This window comes from Adiantum capillus-veneris, chromosome 23 (genome assembly GCF_014529385.1).
Source record: "Adiantum capillus-veneris isolate H3 chromosome 23, ASM1452938v2, whole genome shotgun sequence".
Classification (NCBI taxonomy): Eukaryota; Viridiplantae; Streptophyta; class Polypodiopsida; order Polypodiales; family Pteridaceae; genus Adiantum; species Adiantum capillus-veneris.
In genome coordinates, this window is record NC_140953.1 from 49,091,444 (window position 1) to 49,103,279 (window position 11,836).

At 45.0% G+C, this 11,836-nt stretch overlaps 1 protein-coding gene across 1 annotated transcript in view; it reads left to right on the top strand.

Annotated features, from left to right (window-relative positions):
* LOC147427757 (pfkB-like carbohydrate kinase family protein) overlaps positions 1 to 10,546 on the top strand; it is a 29,040-nt gene extending 18,494 nt beyond the window's left edge. Inside the window, exons 2-8 of the mRNA XM_086496724.1 lie at positions 8,344 to 8,607; positions 8,746 to 8,817; positions 8,912 to 8,950; positions 9,038 to 9,148; positions 9,316 to 9,413; positions 9,617 to 9,728; positions 9,826 to 10,546. Of these exons, the coding sequence (XP_086352850.1) occupies positions 8,344 to 8,607; positions 8,746 to 8,817; positions 8,912 to 8,950; positions 9,038 to 9,148; positions 9,316 to 9,413; positions 9,617 to 9,728; positions 9,826 to 10,083 (954 nt within the window). The 3' untranslated portion in view covers positions 10,084 to 10,546. The remainder of the gene's footprint in view (positions 1 to 8,343; positions 8,608 to 8,745; positions 8,818 to 8,911; positions 8,951 to 9,037; positions 9,149 to 9,315; positions 9,414 to 9,616; positions 9,729 to 9,825) is intronic.
* Positions 10,547 to 11,836: the final 1,290 nt, after the last annotated feature.

Sequence of the window (11,836 nt, forward strand, 5' to 3'; positions counted from 1 at the left end):
ACCGCAGAGTGGGAGGAGTGAATCTATCGCGCATAGATCGCTTTTACACTAGTGACCACTTTAGTGACTTGGGGGGATCAGTGGGCATCCTGGCAGGGACATCCTTCTCGGACCATGCACCAGTGATCCTCACAGTGGCAGACAGGCAGAGGAGTGGGAGCACGATGCTTCGCATCCTAGAGTGGGTCTTGTTGGACTTAGCACTCAGAGAGAGGGTCGAGGCTCTATGGACAGAGGGCATGGACAGCCAGGCTCCACGTGCAGACAAAGTGGCCTCAGGCCTAGCTCAGCTTAGCCACAGAGAGAGGCCCGCCCCGCTGCAGCACGTCATTGGCAGGAGGAGGGTCTCACAGTTGAGTTCTTGGCAGCTTTTTGGCAGAGGCTGTGGGACTCCAGACAGCCGAGGCGCGTCACCTTGTTCCAGTGGTTGGTTGCACACAGAGCCACAGCAGTAGGGAGCTGGCTTGTACATAGTGGTCTCTCGGCCGCATGTACAGCCTGTGACCAGTTGGTGGAGAGTCAGCGACACTGTCTTTGGGACTGCCCCTCGGCCCAGCAGGTGTGGCTACGAGTTCTTCGGCTGATGCCTGCCCTCTCCACGGCTCGACAGTACACTTGGGGGGCGGCGGCTTGGTCCACCCTCACGGGCCCGGCACTTCAGTTTGAGCTATCTTCCACCAGCAGGATGATAGTGATACAGGGGGGTCGACCTACACTCCAGCCTGCTACAGACCTTACTCCACAGGAGTGGAGCAGTGAGAGAGCGGAGTGTTGGGAGCTCATCAGCGGCCTAGCTCTCTGGTTCATCTGGCGGGCCCGTTGTTTCCGCATCTTTGAGGCTCGCCGTGTACCACCAGCGGAGACTGTTCGTGACTTTTGGCTAGAGCTGATCCACACTCTCAGAGGACAGCTTGAGGGACTACAGGGCAGCTCCGACCGCATGCGGGAGCGCCGCGAGGCTTTCCTTCGTCTCTGGCGCCCTGGGCCGTTTTACTCCATGGTCCAGGGGGTGCTCAGATGGCACTATTGTCCACCTGTGTGGCTTTTCCCTCCTCCCATCTCTTGATTTAGGCCCATTGTATATATGCTGTTTTTTCATTGGGAGAGTCTCCCCATCATGTTTGTTGTAGCCCTCTCTTGCAGAGGTGGATGTAGCCCTATGGGCAGCTTTCATTAACTAATAGAAGGATCTTTTTCTCCGGAAAAAAAAAAAAAAAAAGTTTGTAGTTTCAGCCCGGAAAACGCAGATTTCAGCATCTGTGTTTTTAGCGCGTCGTCGTCGCATCGACATCGTCATCGACATAGAGTCAGAATTCAGCAGATAACGATTTTCAGATTTCAGCCATTAGCATTTTCAGATTTCAGCCCGTCTCGTCGTCGTCCTCATCGTCGTCGACATCGTCGGCAACTCCAAGCATTGTAAAGATTTGTGCAATCATAAGTAGACCGCTCTCACCATAGAGAGTGGGGCCTTTGGAGGAGGGTTTGACAACTTTTTGGTGTCGTATTCTTCTCTCTCTATCTCTCAGTCTCAGCACCTTCATTCACAGTGTTCATCACTTTGTTTGTTTCCATTGCACTCTCTCACTAAAGGAACGGAAGGCTCTCCCTTCCGTAAGTAAAAGGAACCCTTGAGCACAGTTCGGAGTACTCATCTTGAGCAAAGTTCAACATTCACTTCCGCTACACCTTACATTGGTATTAGAGCTTTGGCAATGTTCTGTATCACTCAAGGAAAGAACCACAAGAACCATAGATTGTTTTGTTGCTTGTTGCGGTTGCACGTAACCCAAGTCCACTTGGGCGTGTCGATTCCTAATCGTGTTTTTGAAGAGTGACAGGAACCCAAGAAAGAAAGGCTTGTTCAGCCTCCCCTTGTGCCTCGTTTCACTCATTGAGAGCGAACCGTGCACATTGTGGCCGGCCAATCGACGTGAGGTGGGAAAAAGCAACCTTGGTGTGAGCGCAAGGCCGCTAAGGGGGTACCTGCGAAAAAGAGGAGAGCTCGGGTGAAGAGAAGATCCTTCTCTAACACAGATTGCAAGCTAAAGAAGAACCTCAAGAACCTCAAGACTCCAGAACCTCAAGACTCAAGAACCCAAGAACCTCAAGACTCCCAAGAACTCAAGAACCAAGACCCACAAGAACCCAAGTTCCTTGTGAACTTAAGAACCCAGTGGATGGTCATCACCCGAAGCGGAATGGATACTTCGCATGAAGGTGGTGAGCATGGGAGTGGTGAAGAAGAGTTTTCTCCACCAAGAGGTTTTTCTGACCCTCCCCCTTCCCCATCTACGCCAAGGATTACACTAACTGCTATGGAGGCTTTCGACAAGATGATGATAGATAGGAAGTTAGAACACGAAGCAAGGAAGTTAGAACGCGAAGCAAGAACAATAGAAAGAAAGGCAGAAATTGATCGTAAGTACCAAGAAAGAATGGCAGCCATAGCACGTGAGCGCGAGCAAGCACGCTTGGAAGCCAACGTAAGACTAGTCGAATTGGATCATGAGCGTGAAGAAAGAGAAGTAGAATTTGCTCGCGAGAACAAAGCAAGAAAAGCAATGCACGACCGACACATGAGAGAGATGTTGCGACTCTTTTCTCAAGTGCAGGCACAAATGTAAGAGATTCGGGAAAAGAAGACTCTCTCCATCTCTTCTTCTCCCAAGCATGACACACATGATTTGCATGATTATAATAAGCATGATGGTTTGAATGACAATGATAAGCACGATGATTTGAATGACAATGATAAGCACGATGATTTGCATGATAATGACAAGCATGATGATTTGCATGAAGATGATGTGATTGTTCACAAGCATGATGTGTTCGTTGATACTTTCTCTAGTGAAGCTAACCTCATTGCAGAGACGATCAATCCCGAAGCACCGATCTTGGCTCCTGAGTCAAGGTCCAAAGAACCCCCTCAGGAAGAACCGATCTTGGCTCTCGAGCCTAGGTCCACAGAAAACCCCCCAGGAATGACTATCCGTTCGAATGATTATTCAGCACGCATTGTTCGAGTGTTTCATTCGTGATCGTTTCCTGTATTTTAGTCAGCGTCTTTATGTGATCCCTTTTCATAGGCATGCCATATTGTACGTTGAGCACGATTCACTCATGAATGAGCACGGATGTATGTAGATGATTCATGAAAAGATGAAATGTTTGCACCCAATGAATTCGCATTCCATGTCTCTTCCTTGGCATGCCACAGTTTCAGAAAGAGCACAAGAAGGATGGAGTATCAAGCATCGGCATTTCCATTGTGATTTGCCATAGTTGATAGATTTAGATAAAAAAGACAAGTTTCGACTCCATTGTTTGGGTGTGTTTGATGAACGGTTTGGCACTCTGTCACTTTGTTGATTTGCATTGCATGCACAACTTGTTTGGAAGACTAGAAGTTTTCCAATCACTTCACATGGAATGGTTATGTTCATGTTTTTGTGTTTGAAGTGGTTTCAGGAATTTTCATCCTCGGAGATTTTAGAAGAAGGTAGACGCATGACTCTAGACGAAGTTGAAGCATTGAAGGAGCCTCAAAAGACTTCGTGTCGCTTTCGGCCGGCCCAAAGAAGCAAGCGTTGCAGACCTTTATGAAGTTCAAGGATCGCACGACCCACACATCAGAGTGGGCCGTCGAAGAATCCTTCCCAGGATTCTAGACGCTGTTGGCAATCTCCCTCGACGCCATACAGTTTGGTACCAATACCTCACTTTGAAAAGGAGGGGATGTCACATGCACATCTTACCCTATGTGTACGTGGACAAGCTACTTCATGACATGGGTTCAGTTCAGTTAGCTTAGGAAGTGATCTGGCACTTTTGTGGGTCTATTCGCAGACCGTGCATGTCCAGACACTTAGAGTAGATGCATATCCTCTGGTTGCACACAACATGATCATCAAATTTCCTTTAGAACCCATCAGGAGCATTTTTACAATGCATAGACCCATTTTCCCTATTTTTGACATTTTTCGTTTATCATTTTTAAGTGACTTTTGTTGGAAACTAGGTAGGGCAATTTTGCTAAACTTGTATATAAGAAACCTAGCGCTAGCACTTTCTGGCAGAAGAGGTAGCAGGAACCAAGGTTCAACTGTTGCCAAATTGGCTTTATCTGACAGAAAAATAATTCTAAATGAATTATTGGATTTATAAGTGAGAGGGTTTTCTCGCTTGGAACACCAAGGAAAAATAATTCTAAATGAATTATTGGAATTTTAAGTGAGAGGGTTTTTCTCACTGGAGTCATCCGAGTACAGAGTATTCCTAGTGCGTCATTTAAAGTAATGACGGGAACACTGAGAACGGGAATATCTGTAAGGCCACCAGGAACGGGTACTTCTGATGCGTCACATCGGATGGGTGACAGGGAGCATCGGAAAGAAGTATCCGACCATCCGGGAACGGACATCTCTGATGCGTCATAGGATGGGTGACATAGAGCATCGTGAAGGAGATTGTACCGCAAGTTCAGTAGGAAGTGACTAGGTGATGGGTATTCCTGATGCGTCACAAGGTGGGTGACGGGTGCATCGGAAAGGGAATATCCATAGTCGAGAGGAAATTCCGAACTGTGTTAGAATTGTGCACAAGGAAAAAGCAAGCACTTGAATGAAGATGGGTTCAGAGGAAACTTTGAGGAAAAACAGATGCTTTTTAAGAAGCGGGATTGCCTTTCGGGAAAGCAGATGCTTTCTCGCGAGGAAGTCTATGTCTGCATTGCAACTGTGCATGTGATTGCATCCAGGGACGCCTGGGAAGTGCTGTGAAAGCATTGTTTTTAACTTATAAGGTTTTATTGAGTTTTTGGACAGATTCAGACCATTTTTAAAGGTGACCGACCGCCCACTTAATAAGTGGGCAGCCATCTGATAAATAAGGCAACAGATCAGCCAACGTTTTCTCTCTCTTTTTCTGGCAGAGCAACGGGAAAAAAAAACGAAAAAAAAACAAAAAAACGGCCGCGATCTCTACGCGAGCAGCTATTCGTGCCCGTGGCTAGGAGCTATAAAAGCATCACATGCCCTTACTCAGAGAGGAGGATCAGTTTTTACAAGAAGATGTTGCTGCAGAGTTCACCCGCAAAGAAGACGTTGCCGGTGATGCCCATGGCTGCCCCAAGTGTACCAGATGTCGCCAAGACCCAGTGCGCGAGTTCCCTCGCGAAGAAGTGCCTACGAAGCGTGTTTCCATCGCGACAAGTTGCTGTTTTTCTCTGTTTTCAGCCCATAAACGTCGTAGACGGGGCTGATTTACGAGAAGGAACCCGAGAACACACCTCTTTTGTGTGTAGGATTGGAAGAGAGGATTTTCTATGTAGAGATCTCTTCTGGGGAATTTCTTTTTCAAGAACCGAGTTGCGTTTCGAGCGTCGAGACTTTGAAGGTAACGATTTTCATGTTATGATCTTTGAGTATTTGATTGCAAGTGTACTTCCTCTTCGTGAGGCAGTAGGAGCAGAGGAAGGCATGAGCCTCTGCAGGAGAAAAGCACTCTGAGGAACTAGAGCCAGATCAGCCCGAGGGTTTCGTACCCGAGTTTGGGAAGTAGATCCACGGATCGGAGAAAGGTAGTCTCTCAAGTTGTGATCCGGAAGTTGGGATTCCGAAGTAAGGACTTTGTGTACGGGGAAGCAGAGTTGTTCTGCGGGAAGAGGACTCTGGAAAGAGAGTTGGAAAAGAGTTGCAGGGATGCCATGCCCTGAGTCTAGAAGGTGAGATCTAGAGGCGAGAACCTTGATTCTCGAGGAATTGGAATAAGGAACGGAAGTTCCTTGGAATAGGGTTTTGCCCTAGGAATCGGAAGCTGAGGCTTGCGGGAACCATCAAGTCTTATTCTAGAACGAACGTGGTAATACGTTCGGTTCAAGTGCTTGTATAGACTTCTCCTCAGTAATAAAGATACTATTACGGGGGGGGACCAGCCCATCTTTTGGTCCCCAGTACTGTGTCGATCTTCTCACTCTCTCTCTCTCTCTCTATTTATTTCTCTCTATATCCTCTGGCTTCAATAATAAGTGATAAATCCTATTTATCCGAATGTATTTTATATTGTTATGCGCTCCCGGGTGTGACATCAACAGGCATCTTCTCAGCAAGAACCCTCGGCAAGAGACATAGCGTTTTCAGCCAGCAGACCTCAGCATGGCATGCGTTTTTCAGCATGAACAGCCCCCTGGCATTTTTGTATTGAAGATCAGCCCGCCGACAATAAGACACAGCAGATCAGCCCTAGCGTTAGCAGATTCCACAGCAACAACAAATCAGCCCTAGCGTTAGCAGATTTCCCCCGCAGATAGCAGGATTCAGCCCTAGCGTTTTTGGTTGCAGATCAGCCCTTGGCGTTTTGCAGTGCGATCGCGACAAGATCCACAATAGCATCAGCGTTTTCAGTTTTCAGCAGTAAGACATCGCAAAACAAGTCCCGAACCTAGCAGATCTCACCTTCCCGCAGCAGATCCTCGCCGCACGGTCAGATCCCGCAAAGTTTGCAGTTTCAGCCCGGAAAACGCGCATCTGCATTTTCAGCGCGTCGTCGTCGCATCGTCGTCATCGACATCATCATCGACATAGAGTCAGAATTCAGCAGATAAAGATTTGCAGATTTCAGCCATTAGCATTTTCAGATTTCAGCGCGTCTCGTCGTCGTCCTCATCGTCGTTGACATCGTCGGCAAGTCCAAGCATTGTAGAGATTTGTGCAGTCATAAGTAGACTGCTCTCGCTCTAGAGAGTGGGGCCTTCGGAGGAGGGTTTGACAACATTCTGGTGTCGTATTCTTCTCTCTCTATCTCTCAGTCTCAACACCTTCATTTACAGTGTTCATCACTTTGTTTGTGTCCATTGCACTCTCTCACTAAAGGAACGGAAATCTCTCCCTTCCGTAAGTAAAAGGAACCCTTGAGCACAGTTCGGAGCACTCATCTTGAGCAAAGTTCAACATTCACTTCCGTTGCACCTTACAAGAGATCCATAAGCTACTCTCATTACATGACACCCCCCCCCCCCCCCTAGAAGGGATCAACTATACATGATGCTTGACAATCCTAGACCGTCGAATAGAGAAGGAGACCCTTTGATTGCACAACCCATGATCACTAGCATCATTACCCAGCACGAGAATTTTCCACCGCATGAACCTATTTTCCCATATTGCATATGAACCACCTCTTATAAGTCATTTATTAATAAATGGCTTTTGGCATTCTAAATCGTGGGGCTTAACTGATACTGCTTGACCCATCATTTTGCACCTAAATATATGACCCATGGGGCGCTAGTAAGAAGCAGAAGACAGAAGACAGAAGAGGAGAACCTCAGGAGCACAGAGCAAGCGGTGCCCCGCAGTGCGAGATTCTCCGGCGTTTTCTCAGCAGGATCCCCAACGATTTTGGACATCAGTGTTTTCAGCCAGCAGCGTTTGGGTTCATCCTTGGCGTCCCGCTTCTTCTCCTTAGCAGATCAGCCCTGTCTCGTCGCATCACATTTGTGACAACTTGGAGCTGACTTTGTGATAAAATTAGATCACCAGATCGCCGAAGTTCTAGATATTTCCTCTCTGAATAGAAACTACTTGATAAATAGATGAGATGGGCCAACTTCCTCTCAATGTTCTATTTCTAGATTCTTTATACATCTGGAAGTAAGAATGTGACGGCGGATGCTCTTTCTAGATGGCCTAAGGTTAATGCAATTACTTCAATATATCACCAAGAATTGGAATCTCTTCCTGAGAATATGAGATGTATCTAATAGGCCCTGAGTTTTACCCTATTTGGGACAAGTTACAGAATGGTGACAATGTTTATCCTTACCTCATCAAGGATGGTTATCTTTATCACCACCATGCAATTTGTGTGGCCGCACCGTTAAGACGCAAGATCATGGATGAAGGACATGCTTCTCCTTATGCCCATGAATGTACCTTTAGAATGCTACTTCTTTTGGTCAAACCTGAAAGCAGACATACATCAATATGTATATATATACCGTACGAAGGTATATATGTACCGGTGTATCTATGGAGTGACAGTGGCCTTACAAAGGTTTATATATTTCTCACAGTTTTAGGTCTAGGTAGTATGGCATTTGCTCTTCAGGCTCTTCTGCAAATTGCTTGGGTGCCTCAGATATGTTATTCCCTCGAATATGTAATTATACTTCAATGACACATGATATGGTCTAGGTCTCGGTTATTTGACCTAAATCAAGGAGTCTATTGGCTAAACAACTATGTATTTGGAAGTAGGTGTGATTTGTGTAGTAGTTACTTCTGTTTGATATCTATCTCTAATGATTAATGATTAGTTATCGGGTTCATCAATATTCAGGTAACTGCAAAGGAGCTTGAGAGGATCTTGGCAGAGGTCAACTTGCACATCTTGCCTCAATATGGTGAGGCTGCTGCTGTTCGTACTTTGGCAGGTGGTAGTGTTGCAAACATGATCAGGGGTTTAGCAGGGGGTTTCCGTATACTTTCGGCGATCGTTGGGACCAGGGGTGATGATGACCCAGGGCAGATGTTTAATGACAGTATGAAGGCGTCAGGGGTGCACCTTGACAGATTGAGAGTTAAACAGGGGCCTACAGGGCAGGTATCGCTCGGGGGCCTTTGCTTTCACAATTCTTAACCTTTTGTGGAACTTGTTTTGCTCTTCCACTGCACCAATCTAATCATCTATTGACAAGCATCCAGTTTTGTGGGACTTAACTTTTGATCCTTCATGGCACAGTGTGTTTGTTTAGTAGATGTTGAAGGCAATAGGACAATGCGGCCATGCCTGTCAGACGCTGTCAGGCTTCAAGTATGTCCTCACCTAGTGTTGTGAACATATGATAGAAGTCACTTTCAAAAGGCGAGTGAAACATTTCTTTAGCACCTTGTTTTCTCCATTTCAGGCTTCTGAACTTAGCCAAGGCGATTTTCAAGGAGCCAAGGTCTGCTTCATGTGGGGTGCTTTGGGGTGTACTGTTTCTATCAGCAAGTCTTGTAAAACCTTTTTTACATCTTTGTTTGTATTATAGTGGATTGTGCTTAATGGATATGGCTTGTACGGGGAGGAGCTTGTGGAAAGAGCTGTAGAACTGGCAAAGAAAGAGGGTGCACAAGTGGCAATGGATCTTTCTAGCTTCGAAGTGAGGGCAAACTCTTTCGTTGTCTTTATACATCTGTGAGCGTGCAGGAGGAAGTTCTTTATTTAATTGCAGAGAGGAGAGGAAGAGGGTTTGAAAAGGTGTGTCCTGTGCGGCATTTAAAGGCTAGTTATCTATTGACGTAAGCATTTTATCTTCTGTTTGAGTAGGTTATTCGTAATTTTCGTCCTCGATTGATGAAGCTGTTGGCATCACACCAAATTGATTTATGTTTCGCTAATGAAGATGAAGCGCGGGAGCTTTTGCGGTAACAGTAATTATCTTCATTATAAATTTTGCATTGACTGTATGCAAGTGAGAGAGAGGAAGCTTCATGTTGATCACCCAGCTTATGTCTATCGGGATAACTTGAAGTTGGTAAGAAGCAATGCATGCTGGATGAAAACTCTTGTATATGAGACAACACATGAAAGGGAGAAATTTGATTAGCTCTTTTTTTCAATGATCCAGGGGATCAGGTAACTTCAGTCCTGAAGAGGGTCTTGCCTTCTTGGCCAAATACTGTTCTTGGGCCGTAGTAATGCTTGGCTCCAAGGGCTGCATTGCTTCTCACAAGGAAGAGGTGTGTTGCGAATATCTTTACGTGTATAAAGGATGTGCATATACCTTTGCAATGTGTGCTTGCCAGCAGTTTTAGTTAATGAGTCAAGTTGAAACAGATTGTAAGAGTCCCAGCCATCGAAGTTGGAGAGGTGGTTGACACGACAGGTGCAGGTGACTTATTCGCAAGTGGGTTCCTTTTTGGAATGCTGAATCAGTTATCTCTAGAGGATTGTTGCAAGATAGGTTGCTGTGCTGGGGCCGCCGCGGTACGAGCCCTGGGGGGTGAGATAACAAAGGAGAATGTACGATGGATGCATAAACAGCTGGATTTGCGGAGCCTTCCATCTAAAGGAATAACCTATGTTTACAGCTAGTTTCAAGTTTTAGAGCAACTCCCCTGCTTTTTGAGAGTTCGTGTATCTCCCTCTTGAAGCTTTTGTAATAAAGGAAAGATGAAGGTGCCATTGAGCAGATTAGCTTCAGGTGAAAGGGCTTCGCCCCCTGGGTTGACTACATGCCCTCATTATTTTGCCCTTCCATAAAATTAAGGGCCTGAATGCCTGTGGAAATCAATCGTCTAACAAGTGGACTCCAGATAAGATACCCTCAAGTGTTATGTGCTTATGGCGTATGTCCATATGTGCACTCGACCTCAAAAGGCGTATTTTCTGATGCCAAGTTTGGTCTGATGGATATTGACATGCAGTACTTGTCTCTCAAATGTTGAGTATTGTCCTTTGGGTAATTGCATATCCTATTTCTTTCACACCATATTCATTTTGAACATGGATACCTGCAGAAAAAATACACTTGTTGAAAAAGATTTTGTTGACTATTGATGGTAGACTGGTAGTGCTTTATATTTATGCTCGTCTTAAGCACTATGCAAACCTTACATTATTCATATTTGGTTATTGCTGACATATCTTATGTGGGCCATTGTTTTTTTGTATGTTGGTGTGAAATATGGATATTGCCAGATAGTCTATATAAAAACACGAGTACTGTATGGTGGCTTCTTCTCGAAGTGGGTGGAATGTGTATATATGATAGTGAGGTTGCTTACATGATCTCATTCAGCTGTATAATCATGGAGGCCCATATGGTCTTAGATAGGCAGTCACCTAGACTTGATAGTTTTGTGTCTCTCTACTCAAGGCATCACTTTCTATTGAAGAACTATGGAGACTCAAAAGTGTAGGTCGAGTATATTTTCCTTTCGGTCTATGCTGCATTTTTGTCACTAATTATAAGGGAGTAGTTCTTTCTTGAAGTTACTATGATCATTTTCAGGAGAACGACAGGTCCGTTTCTTTGCTTGCCATGTTGAATGGTGAATGAGTTTTTCATTTGTACATGACAATCATGCTAGACTATTGGGATAGGTTTCGGAACAAAGTAAATGGTAAGCATTTGTATTCTGTACATTGTATGGGATGGGATAAAAATTTATACACACACAAGTACGTACAGATGAAGGCTAGTAGTTGCAAATGATCTCTCCATATTGAGCTCCTGGTTAGTAACTCATGTACATAATGATGTTGATGAATATTTTTAACGCTTGCATTTGAAACCTAATGCAACTCCCAGCAACCTCCAATAATAGTAGGCTTAGGAAACTCTAGGTTTTAATCCTGATGAATGTGTTAGTGGTATATTTATACTTCTTCTCACATGCTATATGTATTATTTCCATCATTGTATAACATCTTATGCATCAGGGCTCATTTGTGCAGCTTCATAAAACGTATACATATAATTTCTCCCTACTAAATGTTACTCGGTTGCATGTGAGTGCAATTAGAGTCAAATGGGTGTCTCAAATTATTGCCATGGTGTGTTCATGGCCTCCCTTTACCTTACGAAACTTGCATGTGCGGAATTTCAGCAAGGAATGTCATGTGACGACCATTGTTCTTCTATCTATATGGGATTCCAAGGTTTACAGATGACAAGGTGGGTCAACATGTAAGGTGCAAAAACCGTGGGGATATTTTTCTTGTCAATGCAAGTAGAATCTAGGACCCTTTTTTTGAGATCAAGGGTAATGTCAGCTCACATGATAGTCCACCGATCGACATTTGGAATCTCTTTCCCTAATTTGTGGCCAAATTAAAGGGTTGA